The following is an 18,725-nucleotide window of genomic DNA, read 5'->3' as shown; positions in this document are numbered from 1 at the left end:
CACGTGCGCGTTCCTTTGTGGCGGCCTTTGCAGCCACAAATGCCACGTGCGCGTTCCTAAATATTTAACTGGATTTTGTGGCTGCCTAAGCCCTCCCAAAATCACAATGTTGTGATTTTGTGAGGGCTTAGGCAGCTACAAAATCAAGTTAAATATTTAAAAATTTGTGAGGGCTTTTTCAGCCACAAATAAAGACCAATTTCAATTTTGACATTTGTGAGGGCTTTTTCGGTCACTAATTTGTGAGGATTTTATTCGGCCACAAAATGGTATTTTTCTTGTAGTGGATGGAGACATCCCCAAGATGAAAATCACCCTTAAGGGTGTTGACTATTGGAATGAAGTAAAAAGTATCTAACTCCATGTCATCAGACCAACTATCATGGGGAACTTCATATTATGATAGTCGAATGGAATCAGTCCGACTATCATGCTCCCAAGGACAGCCATTGGTGTTCGGATTTGCTTGGGTTATTTGGTTTGTTTTTTACAACCTATATTTACCTTTGCAATCTGTTGTTTGGGAAGGAATTAATCCTTGAAAGAGGTTTCACCGTTGAGACAAAGGCCTTCAAAATAAAATTTGCTAAAAAATATGGCATACAACAATAGGATAAAAAAGGGAAAAGAGACTCTAAGAATCATTTGATGAAAAAATGACTTATGATAAAAATGTAAAAAAGGGTGAAGACTATTTATACTATTGGAAGGTAAAAATAACTAAACAAGATGAGAATCTGAAATAATTGCAGTAAACATTAGTTGGATGAGGAAAGCCAACTTTAAATACAAAAACAAATATAAAGTAGAAGTAAAGAAAAATTGAATACAAACAAAAATATCAATAGTAATCATTTTAAGTCAAAAAATACACCTTAAAATTCACAACTTTTTTATAATTGGATAAAAAAATCTCATATAATTAAAAAAAAAAAAAAAAAGCACTATTAATTAAAAGTTTAATACTACCTTTAAAAGTGAAATCAAATTTTAAGTTTATGCTTTTTTTATTTATATATGAAAATCCGATTTTCTTTTCAGACTTTATAAAAAAAATTAAAAAACTAAAGAATATAATCAAGTTTTTCTATTTCTAAAAAACTAGTGTTTTTGTTAGTCCTACCAACATCTCTCCTATGTACAAATATAGTTGAAGCAATTAGTACAAATTGATAAATCAACACACAAGTGGTATTTATTATTATAAATGTCTTTTATCATTATTGTTATTTGAACAAGAAAATATGTTCAAGGTCTAGTTTAATTCCTTCCTGCTTCTATGTCCCTTCTAGAGAGTTCCATCAATATTTCATACTTTGTACCAATACTTAGACAATGTGATGAAAAATCTAATGTCTCTCTCACTGTAATTTTTTTGTAGTGAATATCATGTTGACTAATATCTGGACAATACAAAGTTTAATTGTTATTTACGTAAGTTTTTAAAAATAAGTACATGGGACAGTTGGAAACCTTTGCAATAGAGTTTAATACAAAAAAGTATGTTTGTGACCGGTAGATGGAATCCATTGTAATGCCCTATACGAAAAAAAGTAAAAGCATGTGCGTTTAAAGGTAGTTTGAACCGTTGCAAAATGTACTCAGAGGCGTTTGGAACAACGGTTTTTGGAACCATCAAAAAGGGGCATCGTAACACATAAATCTATGACGATTGGAGAATTGTTGCATGTGTTATATTACGGTGGTTACAACCTTCGAGAATCATCACTTTCTTATAGTATGCACGATTATTTTATAGGTTATTAGTTTTTAGTTTATTAGATAAAGAAAATATTTACCCTCAATTTAAATTGATTTTATGGTTTTGATCAATACTTCTTCTTATTTATTTCTCATATTGACATAAGTGATCATAAGATAATTCAAATTGGTAAAATTTACTCTCTTCTAAGATTGTGGTCTTAGTTTTATTTTGAAATTTTATTGTTTATCTCAATTAAATTATTTTATTGTTTTACTTACATGTTTGGGATGGTCAAACTTTGCATGTTTTAATCAATTAACTGACTAGTGGCTAACTATAATTAATTGATAGATCTATAGGATATATCTAGTGACCAACTACTACTAATTCAGATGATGAGTGTTATGAATTATGGTGTCTTGATACAAGTTGCTCCAACCACATGATAGGTCACAAAGAATGGTTTGTATTGATGAAAAGGTGAAAATTGAGATCAAATTTGTTGATAAGAGCAGAGTGACTGTTGAGGTTGATGGCAAAGTATTGATTCAAAAAAGAGATGGTAAGCAATCATTCATATGTGATGTTCTTTATGTACCAAACATGAAGAATAATTTGTTGAGTCTTGGACAATTGTTGGAGAATGGATACTCAATGAAGATGGAGCATGGCCAATGAAGATGTTTGATAGTTCAAGAAGATTAGTGTTGAAGGCATCACTCTCCAAGAATAGAACTTTCAAGATTGAGATTCCAATTAGTGAAAATCAGTGTTTGGCTACTAAAGTCGAGAGTGATAACTAGCTTTGGTACCAAAGATTTAGACATCTGAATTTTAGAAGTCTCCAAATGTTGAAGGGCAAGAACATGGTGCAAGGACTTCCTGAAATTCAAGTACCAAAATAGTTGTGTGAAGAATGTTATTAGGTCAAGCAGCATAGGAACTCATTTAAGTCTGAAGCTCCAACTAGATCATCAAAGAAATTAGAGGTAATCTTTTCTAATGTTTGTGGTTCATTTGAGAAGGCTTCATTAAGGTAATAACTACTTTGTTTCATTCATTGATGAATTTAAAAAGAAAATATGGATCTATCAAATTAAAAGGAAGAGTGAAGTGTTTGATGTGTTTACAAAATTTAAACTAATGGTAGAAAAATAAAGTGGTTATGGTATCAAGGTGTTAGAACAGATGGAGGTGGTGAGTATAAATCCCATGATTTTTGTGAAAAAGAAGGGATAATACATGAGTTTACTACACCTTACACACCACAGCATAATGGTGCTTCGTAAAGGAGGATATAGACCATCTTAAACATAACAAGGAGTATGCTAAAAGGAAAGATGCTACCTCATAAGTTATGGGGAAAAGCCGTATCAGTTGTTGTCTACATCTTAAACAGATGCCCTACAAAAATATTGGGTGACAAGACTCTAGAAGAAGCTTGGTTTGGTAAGAGACCAAATGTGAGTCACCTAAGGATATTTAGCTCATTATGCTTTAAACATGTGCATGCTCAAAACAAAGGGAAGTCGGATGATAGAGTTGAACAAATGGTTTTGTAGGGTTATGAATCAACTGGAGCTTATACGCTCTATGATCCCAACAACAAAAATAGTTGTTATAAGCAGAGATGTACTAGTGGATGAGTCTAAATGATGGAATTGGGCATGTATAACCAGCTCCATTGGTGCAGTGATAACTGATCTTGAGGATGATCAAGAACCATGCCTAGTAGCACAACCAGATCCAAAACCAGTAAGACGGCCTATTAGAACTAGACAACCTTTTGTAATATTGCACAATTATGAAATAGTATTTGATACAGTAGTCAATGCAGATCGAGAGTTGATGCATTTTGCATTACTTGCTGAATCAGAACCAATAAGTTGTAATGAGGCCTTAAATGATCGAAACTGGAGACTAGCAATGGAAGATGCACTTAAGTCCATTAAAAGAAACAAAACTTGGGAGTTGATGACACTACCTTTGAAAAGAAGACAATTTGATGTGAAGTGGCCTATAAAATTAAAATGAAACCTAATGGTGAGTTTGTCAAGTACAAGGCTAGACTTGTAGCAAAAGGATTTCTTCAAAGGTCTGGACTTGATTTTGATGAAGTATATGCACCAATTTTCAGAATTGAGACAGTGAGGCTTGTGGTGTCAATAGCTAGTTACAAAGGCTAGTCCATGTATCAACTAGATGTGAAGTCAACATTTCTCAATGGACCATTGGATGAAAAAGTTTATATAAAGCAACCACCAGAATATGAAATAAAGGGAAAGGAAGATAGTGTCTACATGCTAAGAAAAGCCTTGAATGGCTTGAAACAAACACCTAGGGATTAGAACAAGATAATTGACATATTTCTCTTGGAACAACATTTTGAGAAATGTGTAAATGAACATGGAGTTTAAGTTAAAAGGTCAGCAGCCTTACCTACACTAATAATGTGTCTTTATGTTGATGGCCTATTAGTGATTGGATGTGATGAAGCTACAATAGCACAATTCAAGATAAGAATGAAAGAAGAGTTTGAGATGTCAAACTTGGGAGTATTGTCATATTTCCTTGGAATTGAGTTTATCACTATGAGAAAAGGAGTATTCATGCACCAAAAGAAGTATGGTAATGATGTATGAAGGAGATTCAATATGCAAGAGTGAAATAGCACTAATATTCCATCGGAAACTAGGTTGGTGTTGTCAAAAGAGTGAGATGAAGAGTTGATTGATTCTACATTGTTCAAATAATTAGTAGGATCATTGAGGTATTTGTGTAATACAAGGTATGACGTATTCTATAGTTTAGGATTGATTCATAAATACAAAGAAAAACCAAGAGTACCTCACTATTTATCAGCAAAGAAAATTTTGAGAGACATCAAAGGAATTGTTGAGTATGACCTGCTATTTATGTGAATTGGTAGGATACACATATGTTGACTGGTGTGGAGACAAGCATGATAGGAAAAACACTACTAGTTATGTGTTTATGGTAAACAAAGTGTCAGTTTCATGGTGCTCAAAAAAGCAAAGTATAGTAGCTTTTATCTTCATGTGAGGCTAAATATGTAGCAGCATCAATGGGAATATGTCAAGCTATATGGCTGGCAAAATTGATGATTGACATGGGATTGAGAAATGAAGGGTCATTAAGAATGTTGATTGATAATACTTCAGCAATAGATTTAGCAAAACATCCTATTGAACATGGAATAAGCAAGCACATTGAAACATGTTTCCATTTCGTAAGAGATCAAATGAATAAAGATAAGTTGAGGTTGGAACATTGCAAATTAGATGAGCAAAAAACTGACATTCTCACAAAGTCATTGAAGAAATTGAAATTTCAAGAAATGAGGAGTAAGTTTTGAGTAATGCATTTAACCACTAGAATCTTAAAATGTAATTCAAAGTGGTAGTTAGAAGTGTTAAAAGTTAGTTAGAGGTTGTTAGCAGTTAGTTACAACAACTTCTTCATCATGTATTTGATATATAATACAAACTAGTGTAGTTACATAAGGCACAAGTAATAAAGGGATTTTGATTCTTTCATCCTTCAATCCTTTCTACCTTTATTGTTTCGATCTAGAACTGATTACAAGTTAAATAACAAGTTTTATAACGTAAAGACCAAAAATATATTTAAATATTTTTTTTGTCATCCGCGTCATTTTATAGAAGAATTTATAACATTGTAAATTGAGAAATAAATATATATTTCTCAATTTTTTTTACGACAATATAATAAGGGTGTTTTAATGCTAATAATAATTTTTAGGCTTAATTTCAGTTTTGGTCATCTTATTTTAGCTGAATCGCGAAAGTAGTCCCCCAATTTATTTCTCTCCAGTTTTGGTCCCTCAAACATAATTTTGGTCCAAAACTTGATGAATTTTTTTTTTTTTTGTATTTATTTAAGTCACACTATGCCTCAAGATCTCATTTGCAACAATTGTACCTGAAATCTATGATCATAAATAGTGTAGTGCGACTTTAAAAAATGAAATTTCATAAAGTTTTGGACCAAAATTCTGTTTGGGGACCAAAAGTGGTGAGAAACAAAACGGGGGGACTACTTTCGCGATTCATCTAAAATAGGGGGACCAAAACTGCAGTTAAACCTATTTTTTATAGGTGTGTTTTAATGTTAATAGTAATTTTTTATATTTTTTCTTACATTAAAAATGCATATTTATTTAATTATATCAATTGACTATATTTTTTTACTTATTTACTTAAATGCTTTAATTTTTTTTTTACACAATATTTAAGAGATCTAAAATACTTGTTTTATTAGTTTAGGGCGTAATTTGGTCCTTCTATATATATATTCCTCAAGTTAGTTAGCAAATGATTTTTATAAATAACACATATTTTAATATACTATTTTTTATAGATTGAAATTTTCATAGGTCTTATCAAATTGTATAGATCTTATTATTAGTTGTTGAAATTCACATAAATTTTAATCAATAAAAGAAAATGTGTTGTAAAGAATATGTTATTAGAATCTTTTATTAAATAATTTATTTAATTATTATATTTTAATATTATTTTGTGGACACATGTCTTCATTTAATTATATTATTTATTTATATTAGTCATCACATTAAATAATAATGCTAATTTGATTTTTAATTATATAATTAATTAAATTTCATTTTATTTTTAATTTGATAATTAATTAAATTTCTAATTTGATATGGGCCAAAAACTATGAGTGAAAGTACACATTATATAGTCGTGGGACTAAAGAGTATTTAAGGCATAAGAAAGATCCATAAGTATGTTGGATGGTCTTTGCTAGTCTTCTATTTCATGATAGTTATTGAGAGATATTTTGTTATGGAGTCAAGTATTTTTTTATAGGTCAAACATCTAATACACGCATGCTCATATATTTATTGATTTTCATGATTATATGTCTAATTTAAATTAATTAGTTATTAATAAAGTATTTTATTTATTGGGATATTATTATTACTTATGAAGATTGATTACGGATTCAAGTTAATTATCGGTTTTGTTGATTGTTTCATGAATACTTGTTTGAACCTTTGGAAATTAGTTAAGTTGTCATTCTGATATTGTAAAGCGGGTATATGTGTCCTGCAAAATTTTCCTTGTTCGTTTGCCCAGAACAAAGATTACATATAAATTTAAATATTTGTTTCTTATAAATAAACAAATCTACATGTTTGATTTTATTTTCGCATGTTGTTGTATCTTTTTCTTAAATATAAAAAAAAAAAATTGTCATTTTGATATTTTATTTTAGCTGAATTACGAAAATTGTTCTTTTTATTTTATTTGTTATTAGTTTTGATTTCCAAACAGAATTTTAGTTTAAAATTTAAAATAAACTGTCATTTTTTTTATGATGTGGAGTATTCCATGTACATTAATTACATTTTATTATTATTTTTAATTCATAAAACACATTTTCTATTTCTAAAAATACATTTCCTATTGAATTATATCATTTAAATACAAAAACATAAATAAATAAAAGGACACATTCTTATTTTAATCCCTAATTCCATTTTATTTCATCTTCTCCTTTTACCTTCTCCTTCTCCTTCAATATGCACTTTAAACTAGAACCAATATACAGTTTAAACATCGCAGTGTTGTGATTGTTGCAATCACAAGCTATACAAATTCATCAATGGTATTTCAAAAAATATTCTTACTATGATGTGTTCTACACTTACTGCTGAAACCAATATCTACTTCAAAAGACATTTCATATTTACTGCTATTAGATAATTAATTATGTGATTTGTGGTTCTAAGAAGAAGAAGAAGGATTGGAGTGAAATAGAATAGAATGGAATTAGGGATTATTGATTAGAATAGATATTTGTCTCTTTTTTTTAAAATGATTTTGTAGTTAAATGATGTAATAAAATAAGAAATGTGTTTTTAAAAGTAGAAAATGTACTTTATAAATTAGGAATTATAATAAAATATAATTAATTCATATAAAATCTTTCACGTCATCTTTTTTTTTTGACACGTTATTAAAAAAATGACACTTCACAAATTTAGAACTAAGATTTTATTCAAGAGACTAAAACTATGGACAAATAAAATAAGGGGACTATTTTCATGATTCAGCTAAAATATAGGATCAAAATTGCAATTAAGTCAATAAAAAATAAATACAGTTTCTAATGGCCTTGAAAAACAAGAAAAATAAACATTTGACATATTTTTAATTATTTTTTAACATTTAACATTCGACATATTTTTAATGATGTGACATACAATTATATGATATAAAACTATCTAAATTGATTATTTTTTCATATATTACTAATTAAATTAAAAATATGAAGAAAAAAAAATTGAGGTGGAAATCTAAAGATTTACTGTGTTTTGTTTTAATTTTATGGATGTTTTCATATGTCACGTTATTTAAAACATCTAGCGTCATATTTTTTAGTTAAAAAGGTTAGGCTATAAGCCACATTAAAAGTAATCATATGACTATAGACTCAAACCTTTAAAAACTATTATGGATATAATTGATCCGCATTAAAAGAGTCTGGTCTCTAATCATATGCTTACTTTTTAACTTTGTGGTCACATGCTTACTTTTCAGGCTTCAGTCTGACCTTAGTTGAAGTTTGGTATGGTCTTTTAGCCTATTTAAAAATCTATTTCATTTTAACATTTTTGAATAAGTAATCAAACATATCTATAAATAGATTAACGGTTAATATGTCAATGAAATTAAGTTCTATTTTGATATTTAACATCACATTTTGAAGAATGTGATTTTATATACATTCTATTTGAATTATATTTTATGATAATACATTTAAATATGTCAAAAATTAAATAAAGTTAATATGTGTAATTTACTAAAAATTGAATATATATATATATATATATAACAAAAAGGTTGGCCTAAAAAGCTTATTATGTGGCTTATAGTCTAACCTTTTTAAATAAATAGATTTTTAAAAAAATTCTTGCTTTATCTGTTTAGAAAAAAAGTCTGGTATAGACATAGGCATAGGCTAGACCGTAGATCCCTATCGGTCGGTTTGGCCTATTCTCGTCCCTAACTACAAGATAAACTTACAATTGGGGTTTTTTTCACTACCTCTTATTTGAAAAATAATTTATCAAACTACTCTCTTTTCAAAACACCTTCTTTTTTTTTCTTAGTTATAAGTTGTTTTTGCAAATTACAATTTTCTTAAGAAAGCCGAGTTTGTAAAGGCAACTTTCTTATAGAAATTTTTCAAAAAAAATAATTCATGTTTTCAATTTTTTTTCAAATTAACAATATATATAATTCATTCATAAAAAACAAAACACAAATTTTAAATTTTAAAAAACCTACGATTGGTGTTACATTTGTAGGTGATGCTAGTGTAAATTTTAAGCCCATCGCATAATTTTTTTTTAAATTTGTCTTGTAATTTTGTTAAATTTTGAGCTGCTTATTACATTTATTTATGTTGCCATAATTAAGAATTATTATTGAATTTATGTGTGTCATAATTACAATTATTTATGCGGCCATAATTAAAGAATATTATTAGATTTCTGTATATCGTAATTACAATTATTTATGCACCCTTAATTAAGAATTATTATTGTGTTTATTATTGAAGATCATAGAATTTCTTATTTAATATATATCTGACTAAATATATTTGGATATCACATTTATAAATATTATTGTTATTTGATTATCATAATATCAAGATAAATATTAACTTTATAAGGATTATGATTTTTCAATATTATATTTGTGGTAATAACGTTCATATATAGGGATATATATTTACATTTATCTTGTTTTATATATATTTGAATTAAAATTGATTTCAGATTCAATTTTGTACATAATGTTTGTTTTGAGAAATAAGGCACATAAAGATTTAATTTATAATTATCAAACATTATTTACAGAAAATTTGTTGTCTTTTGAATAATATTCAGTAACCTATCTCAAAATATTTTGAATCGATTTGGTAGTGCATCAAACAAGATTTAGTAAGAAAAAATAAATATAAATAAAATGAAATAAAATAAAAATTTGATTATTTTATTTTGAAAAATATGTGTTCAAAAGAGTTGTGTACCTATTTATAAAATTTGGTTTTTTTTTTAAGGAAACATTGACTCTAGAGCTATTTTATTCATTTATTTAAAATAATTTTCAGTACAAACGTGAATCATTTTGGTATGGATATCATTTAAGAATATGAAGGTTCAATTTTTAATTATGACATGTGTACATCGTTTTCGTTAAATTTATTTCAAAATTGATTTGTAAATAGTTAGTTAGAATATGGTTAGAAGTTGATTAAAATATAGTTAGAAGTTTGTTAAGTTTGTTGTAACTGATTCAATGGAAAACTACTTCTATAAAAGTCTTAAAAACCAAGAACAGTCTGCAATGCTTAAAAGATAATTCTCAAGACTGTCAAGACTGTTAATCAATCTCTGTTTTTTGAACTTTATGTTTTCTTCTCAATTTCAATTCCTCTCAATTATACAACGTGTTCCAACAATTGACATCAAGAGCTTGGGTTCTAAACCTTGGGAAACACGAGTGCAAGTGTGAGGGGAAAACAAAAATTGGGAAACACAAGTGTGAGTGAAAGAAAATAAATAAGACATGAATGAAAGAGGATTTCCATCAAATTTGCCAATTCTTGATGGGAAGAACTTGGAGAAGTGGTCTGCATCAATGAGATCGTTGTTGGGAGCTCAAGAAGTGTTTGAGATTGTTCAATATAGCTATGAACAACTTGGTGCGGATCCAATAGAAAGACAACAAACAACTTTCAAAGATTACAAGAAAAGAGATTGCAATGCATTGTTTTACATCCAGCAAAGTGTGGATTCAAACAATTTTGAAATGATCTCAAAGGTATCTACATCAAAAGAGGAATGGGATATCTTGGTGAAGTATTACACGAGTGGTGAAAAAACCAAGAAGATCAAACTTCCAATGCTATGAAGAAAGTATGAGTACTACAAATGGAGAATAATGAGAATGTGATTGACTATTTCAATCGAGTGCACACAATCACTAATCAGATGAAAGCCAATGGAGAAGTGATGACTGAGGTGGTGATCATTGAAAAGATTTTGAGGACACTAACATTAATATACGATCACATAGTGATGGCAATTGAAGAATCAAAGAATCTTGATACAATGAAGTTGGAAGATCTGCAAAGCTCCCCATAAGCTCATGAATTAAGAGTAAAATAAATAGATGAGGCACACACACAAACACATGTACTGCAAGCTTAGATCAACAAGAAGTCCAATCAAGATGGAGTAAAAAACAAGAAGTGGAAGGGCGGGTCAAAATGGAACTAGAAACATGATCAAGATGAGGAGACTGGATGTTCAAGAAGTCAGTAAAACAGAGATAATAAAAGCAAGAAACCATCTTGCAAGAAGAAGTTTGACAAAAGGAGGATCCAATGTTATAATTGTCAAAAATATGGGCATTTTACAGATGAATGCAGATCCAAGAAAGTACAAAGAGATGATGGTGAAGCACAATTGGCCCAGGCAGACAGTTCTGACTTAGATGAAGTGTTACTGATGGCTTCTACAAGCATGGAGGATTATTGTCTAGGATTGTGGTATCTTGACATAGGGTGCTCGAATCACATGTCTGGCCATAAAGATAGGTTTGTAAGTATTGATGAGAATGTGAAAAGGGGAATCATATTTGCAGACAACAGCACAATAAAAACTGAAGGAGTTGGCAAGATCTTGATTCAAAGAAGGGATGGCAAACAATCTTTCATATGTGATGTGTTGTATGTGCTAAATATGAAGAACAATATGCTAAGTCTTGGAAAATTGCTGGAGAAAGGATACTCTATGAATATAGAGAATGGACAAATGAAGATGTTTGATAGTGCAAAGAGGCTTATCTTGAAGGCACCACCGTCCAAAAATAGAACCTTCAAGATTGAAATCCAGATCAATGAAAATCAGTGTTTTGCTGCAGAAATCAAGAGGGAAGACTGGTTGTGGCACTAGAGGTTTGGACATCTGAATTTTAGAAGTCTTCAAATGATGCAGAGCAGTGATATAGTGATAGGAATTCTAGAAATTCAACATAATGGCACTCCCCAACATAATGGCACTGCTGAAAGGAGAAACAGAAATATAGTGAACATGGCCAGAAGCATGTTGAAGGGGAAGAACATGCCTCATAGATTTTGGGAGGGAAGCAGTATCAACTGCAGTATACATCTTGAATAGGTGTCCAACCAAGAGACTGGGCACAAGGACACCTAAAGAAGCTTGGACTGAAAGAAAGCCAGCTGTGAATCATTTGATAGTGTTTGGCTCATTGTGCTTCAGGCATGTGCCAGCTTAAAACAAGAGGAAGCTTGATGACAGGGCTGAACAAATGATGATGTTGGGTTATGATGCCATTTGGGCTTACAAGCTATATGATCAGGGACATACTAGTGGATGAATCAAGAGGTTGAGACTGGACAATGGATGCAGCCAGCCCAGACATACCAACCAGACTAGTCAGCAGTGCAGTAGCAGTTGAACTAGTTGAGGACCAGCCAACAGATGCAGCAAATCAGCCATCTTCTGATCCTGTGAAGAGATTAGCAAGAGTTAGGCAGCCTTCAATCATATTGCATCCATTTGAAGTAACATCTAACTCAGCCATCAATACATATGGATGATTAATTCATTTTGCCTTGTTTGCTGAATCAGAACCAATAAGTGATGAAGAAGCATTGATGAATCCTAGATGGATATCAACAATGGATGAGAAGCTCAAAGCCATAGAAAAGAACAAGACATGGAATCTGATGACCCTACCAATGAACAAGAGACCAATTGATGTGAAATGATTCTATAAACTGAAATTGAAACCTGATGGGCAGGTTGCCATGTACAAGGCCAGACTTGTATCAAAGGAATTTTTGCAAAAACATGGGTTGAACTTTGATGAGGTATTTTCCCCAGTAGCTACAATTGAAACAACAAAGATGGTAGTCTCAATGGCTAGCTACAAAGGCTGGTATATGCATCAGTTGGATGTTAAATCAACAATCCTCAATGGATCACTAGATGAAAAGGTGTATGTGAAGAAGCCGCCTAGATATGCGAAAACAGGCAAAGAAGATCATGTGTACAAATTAAAGAAAGCCTTGTATGGCCTAAAGCAAGCTCCTAGGGTTTGGAACAAGAGGATTGACAAATTCCTCATAGAGCAGTAATTTGAAAATCATGTGAATAAGAATGGAGTTTATGTCAAGAAGGGAGCAACAACACCTCCACTGCTGATATGCCTTTATGGTGATGATTTACTGTTGACTGGCAGTGATGATGTGAAAATCAAGGAGTTCAAAATCAGAATGGAGAAGGAATTTGAGATGACTGATTTGGGCATGCTGGCATATTTCCTTGGCATTGAGTTTGAAACCAGGAAAAAAGGAATTTTTATACATCAAAAAAGTATGCAAGTGATGTATTAAAAAGGTTTAAAATACAAGAATGCAATGGAAGCAACACCCCATCAGAATCAGAGCTGGTGCTGTCCAAATAGGACAATGATGAGTTGTTTGATCCTACAACCTTCAAGAAAATTGTAGGATCCTTGAGGTACTTGTGCAACACTAGGCCATATATTTCATATAGTTTTGGGTTGATTAGTAGCTACATGGAGAAGCCTAGGACATCACACCACATGGCAACAAAAGGGATCTTGAGATACATAAAGGAGACCATTGAGCTTGGTATGTTGTATTCCACAAAACTGAATGAAGATGAGGTTGAACTTATTGACTTCATTGATGTTGATTGGTGTGGAGATATGGATGATAGAAAGAGTACAACGGGCTATGTATTTACAATCAATAACTCATCAATCTCATGGTGTTCAAGGAAGCAAAGCATAGTAGCATTGTCCACATTGAAGCTGAATATGTGGCTGCATACATGGGAGCATGTCAAGCTATGTGGCTGGTAGAGTTAATGGCAGAACTGGGATTGAGAAGCAATGATGCAGTGAAGACGAAGATAGATAATAAATCAACTATAGACCTAACAAGACATCCAAGTGTTCATGGAAGGAGCAAACACATAGAAACGAGATTCCATTTCCTAAGGGATCAAATAATGAAGGGCAAGGTAAAGTTGGAACGCTGCAATACAAATTATCAAAAGGCTGACATCTTAACCAAAAGCTTGAAGATAGTGACGTTCCAAGAGATGAGGAACAAACTTGGATTAACAACAAATTGAATTGTTTTGCATTAGGGAGCATATTAAATGTAATTCAAAATTGATTTGTAAATAGTTAGTTAGAATATGGTTAAAAGTTAGTTAGAATATAGTTAGAAGTTTGTTGTAACTGATTCAGTAGAAAACAGCTTCTATAAAAGCATTCAAAACCAAGAACAATCTGCAATGCTTAACATATCATTCTCGAGACTGTCAAGATTGTTATTCAATCTCTGTTTTCTGAATTTTTTGCTTTCTTCTCTTTTCTTCTTAATTTCAATTTCTCTCAATTATACAACCTATTCCAACAGCTTTATGACATGTTATAATATTTTTTTAAAGAATGCGTTTTGGATATATCTTATGTTATATTTATTTGTTTTTTTGTGAGTATGTTTTCACACCAAGGGTTGTTATGTAATTTTATGATTACTAAGCTAACAAATAGACTTGATCTAGATTTGTGAGTAGTGTCTTGCAAATTTAAGACTTTCTAATTTAATTTAATAAATTAATATATCTAGTTATTTTGATAGAGTTAATTAAATAATAAGTTGCACAAAACAACATTTGTTTCAGAGATTTGACTAGACCAAAATTATAAAAGATGCACTACGAAATTGTTGGCCTAAAGGAAGACACAACTTGGGCGAATAGTTACATGGTTGTAATTTATTAAATTGTCTAGTAATTTTTGTGGAATCAATTGAAGCAACAAATTATACAAAATAACTTCTTATGCGTAGATTTTATGCAATGAACATTACAATATAGATGTAGTATGGAATTATTCATTCGAACTGTAATGGTCGACCAAAAGACAAACACAATTTGACTGAATAAATTTATACTTGTGATGGTAAATATGCAGTAATTATTAAGTTTTTCAATGTGGGTAATGAAGATGTCAAAAGATACACATTGTTTGACATGACTTATAACCAATATTTGGTCATTCTCAAGAACTAAAGCATCAATTGCAAGAAATAATTGACTGTAAAGAGAAATTCTATTTGGTATTATTGAAATATTCTATTATGACATTCATGACTTCATTGTTCATTATGATTTTCGAAGATACAAAAAATGGATACCAATATAGTGTTTCTTAATGACAACATTAACAAAACAATATAGTTATGTTTCTTTCATGATCTCCTTGTAGAAACCATAGGAGAGAATTACTTATATCTTATTCACTAATAGTCTTTATATAAGTAATTTAGGTAGTTAGTAATTTTAGGAGTAAATGTAGTAATTAAGTGATTTTATAAGGAATCGTGTGGAGATTTCTCTTTGTGTGTAGGTATATGAATTTTTTAACAGAATGGAGAAGAAGATGTATCATGGTTGTAGCAACCCCCTATGTGAACAATACAATTGCCAAGCTGGTGTGGACCCAAATTTGTGTTCTCATGAAATTTATTGGATAAATACACACTTCATCATGCAAGATCAGTAAAAAGACAATATTCATTAGTATTTTATCATTGGGAAATTGAGCCAAAGACATTATGAGAAAAAAGACAAAGTAGACCCAAAAAGTAGTAAATAGAATGTCCCTAAAAGTTGTCATATATAAAGGATAGTACCTAGCAACTTCGAGGAGGCTAGAAATTTTGACCTAATTTCTTCTAGTAATCAACACCGAGAATGTCCCTAACAGTTGTCCTATATAAAGGAATACCTAACAACTTTGAGGAGACTATAATTTCTGACCTAAGTTCTTCTAGCAGTCACTACCATCACTAGCCCTAAAATTCCTTCCATTTCCATCTCATTTTCCCCAACATTTTAAGATCCAAGAAGCATATCTTCAATTAAGGACTTAAGGAGGCTACTTGAGAATTCTTATTGGATTCTACTACTTTTGTAGCAATTTTTAATAGCTCTAACTTCCATTTAATCTTTGTTTTAAGCTGATGTAAGCGATGAAAATGTTTTTTTAATGTACTCATGTAGCATTTTGCTTGCTTTTTAGCTCAATATGAGCTAAACACCTTTTGGTTGGGGAAATATTATGAATTCTTAAGTATTATTATAATTTTATGTTATGAATGTGCAAGTTATGTTGAATCAAATTATTTTTAACGTTTCCTCATTGTTGTAGCTTGATCACTAAGTGGATTTGTTTGATTCATATGTATAGAGTAAATCAACTGGAAAATTAATGAACAATTAATAATTAGGCATAGTTATTTATGTCCATAAAGTTAATAGTTGTTTATAATGAAACATGTTTATAACTAATGTGACACTGAGAATAAGACTATCTTAGTGAAAACTATACTCAAAATTATTGGAAAACATATCAAGTTATGCCTAAAGTCACATTGCTGTAGCATAAATATTAAATAACTAGAATATGATGTTTTGAATGATTAACTTTCTCAACTTCTTTTTAACCATTTCAACCAACTTTAGGTCTTTATTTCAATATTTTTACTTTATAAATTGATATTTAAATTCAATGTTGTATATCCAAAACAGTTACCCTTTTGTTTTCAAAAACAAGTTGAGTTTTTAGTAAATCTTGGTAATCTTTAATCTTGAATAATGGTGAGAATGATTGTAAATGTAAGTTTTCATGTGATAGACTTAATATTTTGATGTATAACAAAACTAAGTTATAGTTAGATACTTTTGTATGTCTTTGTTGATCTTTTAAATCTTAATATCCACCAAAGTTCTTGTATTAAAAAAACATTTTTATTAACTTCATTTTATCATGCATAACTTTAGGTGAATGTTAGAAACATGCTTGAAAATCTTTCAATGCATTAAAAACCTTTCCACAATTATTTTTAAATTCCTAAATCAACTTATAGGTTTGGGAATTGACTTTCAGAGGTCCTGAAACCATATTTGGATTTTTGTGTCAGATGAATTGTGTAAGTCGACTCATGCATGTGTGACTTAATTCATACAGTTCAAGATTGAAATATTGAGGTTTTTGAAAACTTATTAATTATTTCATACAATTCTAAATTGATTCGTACGACCTACATATTTTAGTTTTGGATGTTATAAATCAGTTATTTCTATTGAATTGCATTGTACTTTCATTTTTAACCTTGTCTCTTTAAATACTGAGTTGTTCCTTCAGTATGAGAAGAACACTTTTATTCAATCTTCATTAAACTTTCATTCAAGAATTACATCAAGATTAAAGACTTTTTCTAATTATAGTTCTTGAGTGAGTGAGTTTTCGTGAGAGATAAACAACAAAGGTGGATATCCATTTTGGGGTGATGGTTTTAGTGGTGAGCAATTTGGCGTAATCAGATGCACCTTGAAAGGACCGAAGAAGAGAATGGTTATTTTCAAAAATAAAGTTGAAGAGTACTCTGTGGTGTTCTATCTTGAAAGCGTTGAAAATGATTCTTCATCTTGAAGATCGATGTTCATATTGCTCTTGAAGATTTCACATATTAATGTGAACTAATGTCTTAGACTAGAGCTTTGATCAACATAACTTTCTTATAAGGTGTGACTAGTTTTTTCATAGGTGAACATAATCATTTGCTCATTAGTTGAAAATATGTTTTTTGTGCTTCAATCGTAAAGATTTATCACAAAGTCACAACTGCTTATGTTACTTATGTCAGATAGTCAATAACATTGATTCTCACTATGTCATCAACTTATTTGCACTCTTAAAGTAACCAGTTAGTGGATAATTGGTCTCTTACTTTATCATCATCAAAACATCAACAATGGGTGTTTGTATTTGAATCAATCTAGCTCTTACAATTTATTGTGTCCTTAACTATCTATTTTTTGTCTAGATGAAATGGTAATAGGGAAGTTCCAAGTTTCAACTCAAGATATAGTATACAAGCTATCAATATCGACATTTGCTAGTTGAGTTAAGCCTTACGAATTCCTTAACTATCTTTAATTATATAAAATTATACAAATCATCTCTAATTATTACTTGCTAATTTGAATATATTATCATTTGTTAAATAAAAAATGGTTCTCTTGTTATTTAAACAAACAAGTTATTTAAAAAAAAAACCGTGTGAATACAATCTTTATTTTATACTAATTGTTTTTTAATGTGAAAACTTGCAGATATCATTTTCACAATAAGGATGCTATGGTGGAGGATATTGAGCAAAAACAAAATAGAGGGAAGTAGAAGATAAAATTTGACTAAGGAAAACAAAGAGAAGAGAAAAAAGACAATGACCTACAATTTTTGCATTTGTGGAGAATAAAATTGTTTATTATTTTACAAGTATGAAAATAGAAAATATTGGATTTAGTTAGGAGTGTGCAAAGTATATGTTTAATTAGATAATATTGATATATTAGATTGTAGTACACTAAAAAAATCAAACCATTTAAATCATTTATAAACTAAATCACATATTTAAAATAAATCCGTTAATCAAATTTAATTCAAAATCAATTTAACTATTTTAAAACCTTTTTAACGTGAATCAAAACCGATTTTAATTTAAAATATTAATTCGATTTATATTTATACATCAGTTTTAAACCGGTTTATAACTAAATTGAAATTGATTAGAAAATTAAGCATTTTTTATAAAATTCATTTTTAAGAAATGAATCAAATATTAGTGTAGTCCAATTCAGTTTAGTTTTTGAACTATGAACTCCCGTAGATTTAGTTTCTCTAAAGTGAGCAACTCACTTTAAATAATAACATAAATAATATTAATCGTTGAAAAATAAATCAATTATTGATATTATATGCACATGAATTATCAAATCTTTGGTAATAATAATTTTTTATTT

The 18,725-nt window shown here is 30.0% G+C and overlaps 1 protein-coding gene across 1 annotated transcript; it reads left to right on the top strand.

The window, feature by feature from the left end:
- Positions 1–10,718: 10,718 nt before the first annotated feature.
- Positions 10,719–11,744, top strand: LOC101488485 (uncharacterized). Its single transcript, XM_004490428.1, has 2 exons — positions 10,719–10,915; positions 11,219–11,744. Exons 1-2 carry the CDS (start codon positions 10,719–10,721, stop codon positions 11,742–11,744), a joined length of 723 nt encoding a protein of 240 aa, XP_004490485.1.
- The last annotated feature ends 6,981 nt before the right edge of the window (positions 11,745–18,725 follow it).

Source organism: Cicer arietinum, chromosome 2, assembly GCF_000331145.2.
Source record: "Cicer arietinum cultivar CDC Frontier isolate Library 1 chromosome 2, Cicar.CDCFrontier_v2.0, whole genome shotgun sequence".
Lineage (NCBI taxonomy): Eukaryota > Viridiplantae > Streptophyta > Magnoliopsida > Fabales > Fabaceae > Cicer > Cicer arietinum.
This window is presented reverse-complemented; position numbering and strand designations above follow the sequence as displayed.

What these genes read in the sequence shown, in the direction of transcription:
- LOC101488485 (XM_004490428.1), top strand. Translation starts at nt 10,719, where the DNA reads ATGGAGAATAATGAGAATGTGATTGACTATTTCAATCGAGTGCACACA. An exon ending in ACAATGAAGTTGGAAGATCT is followed by an intron (nt 10,916 to 11,218) that starts GCAAAGCTCCCC and finishes AGATGAATGCAG; the next exon opens with ATCCAAGAAAGTACAAAGAG.